Source organism: Nothoprocta perdicaria, unplaced genomic scaffold (genome assembly GCF_003342845.1).
Source record: "Nothoprocta perdicaria isolate Ctin4 unplaced genomic scaffold, notPer1 scaffold_658, whole genome shotgun sequence".
Taxonomy (NCBI): Eukaryota; Metazoa; Chordata; class Aves; order Tinamiformes; family Tinamidae; genus Nothoprocta; species Nothoprocta perdicaria.
This window is the reverse complement of record NW_020455930.1, coordinates 8,145-9,805: the sequence shown is the minus strand read 5'-3', so window position 1 is coordinate 9,805 and position 1,661 is coordinate 8,145. Positions and strand designations below refer to the sequence as shown.

At 68.1% G+C, this 1,661-nt stretch overlaps 1 protein-coding gene across 1 annotated transcript in view; it reads left to right on the top strand.

Moving 5' to 3' along the window:
- Window positions 1-5: 5 nt before the first annotated feature.
- LOC112956630 (very long-chain acyl-CoA synthetase-like) overlaps window positions 6-1,661 on the top strand; it is a 9,162-nt gene continuing 7,506 nt past the window's right edge. The window contains exon 1 of the mRNA XM_026050126.1: window positions 6-93. Within this exon, the coding sequence (XP_025905911.1) occupies window positions 6-93 (88 nt within the window). The remainder of the gene's footprint in view (window positions 94-1,661) is intronic.

Sequence of the window (1,661 nt, the reverse complement as noted above, 5' to 3'; positions counted from 1 at the left end):
GCGCCATGGCCTGCGTCAACAGCAACGCGCGGGGCCGCGCGCTGCGCCACGCGCTCGCCGCCGCCGAGGCCACCGTCATGATCACCAGCACCGGTGAGTGCTGCTGCATCCCTGTATCCCCATGTCCCTGCATCCCCCTGTCCCCATGTCCCTGTATCCTGCGGCCCCGTGTCCCTGCATCCCACATCCCTGCATCCTGCACCCCCGTGTCCCTGCATCCCCATGTCCCTGTATCCCCGTGTCCCCTGTCCCTGCATCCTGCACCCCCGTGTCCCTGCATCCCCATGTCCCTGCATCCCCCTGTCCCTGCATCCTGCACCCCGATGTCCCTGCATCCCGCAGCCCCGTGTCCCTGCATCCCCATATCCCCGTGTCCCTGTATCCCCATATCCACGTGTCCCTGCATCCCGCATCCCCATGTTCCTGCACCCCATGTCCCTGCATCCCGTGGCCCTGTGTCCCTGCATCCCGCATCCCTGCATCCTGCACCCCTGTGTCCCTGCATCCCGCATCCCTGCATCCTGCACCCCCGTGGCCCCACACACGCTGCAAGCATCTGCACAGGGCGGCATTTGCTGCATGTTGGTGTCTGCAGCATTCGCTGCATGTCAGTATCTGCAGCATGCAGTGCATGCCGCTGGCTGCAGCGTTCGCTGCATGCCGCTGKCTGCRGCATTCACTGCATGCCGCTGGCTGCAGCRTTCRCTGCATGCCGCTGTCTGCAGCRTTCRCTGCATGCCGCTGGCTGCAGCRTTCRCTGCATGCCGCTGKCTGCRGCRTTCRCTGCATGCCGCTGGCTGCAGCATTCACTGCATGCCGCTGKCTGCAGCGTTCGCTGCATGCCGCTGKCTGCAGCATTCACTGCATGCCGCTGGCTGCAGCGTTCGCTGCATGCCACTGGCTGCAGCGTTCGCTGCATGTTGGTGTCTGCAGCATTCACTGCATGCCGCTGGCTGCAGCATTCACTGCATGCCGCTGGCTGCAGCGTTCGCTGCATGCCGCTGGCTGCAGCGTTTGCTGCAGCGTCTCCCCCGTCCCTGCGGGCGCCTCCGTGCCGGTGCCCGGGCGCATGCGCCGCCGCAGGGCGCCCTGCACCCATGGGTGCCCCTCGCACACGTGGACGCGCCCCTGGACTCCTGCACCGCGCCGCGTGCACTGACCCCGGGCCGCAACCACCCGCTGCGCTAACGAGCCCGGGCTGCAATTAGCGGCGCGCCAAGGCCGTGGTTAATGATCGCCCGGCGCCGCCGTGCAAGGTCCCCGCTCTGGCGTCACCGCCGCGGCGACGGCGACGGCGACGGGGGCGGCGCCGCCCGGGGGGCTCCGGGGACCCCCCCGCGGTGGGAGCAGCCGCTCGGGGGTCCCCGAAGGACCTTGGGGCACCCCCAGAGCCTTGGGGTGCCATTGACTGGGGTGTCCATTTGGGGTGCTCAGGGCACCCATGTGGGGCTCCTGGACGTCCCTTGGGACCCCCATTGGGTTGGGGCACCCATCCGGACTTGGGATCCTTGGAGCACCCACACAGGGCGCCTGGGGCCCATTTGGGGTGCTCAGGGCACCTCCCGGATTGCTTGGGGTGCTCCCATGGTCAGAGGTCCTTGGGGCACCCCCATGGGAACCCTTGGGTGCCATTGACTGGGATGTCCATTTGGGGTGCTCAG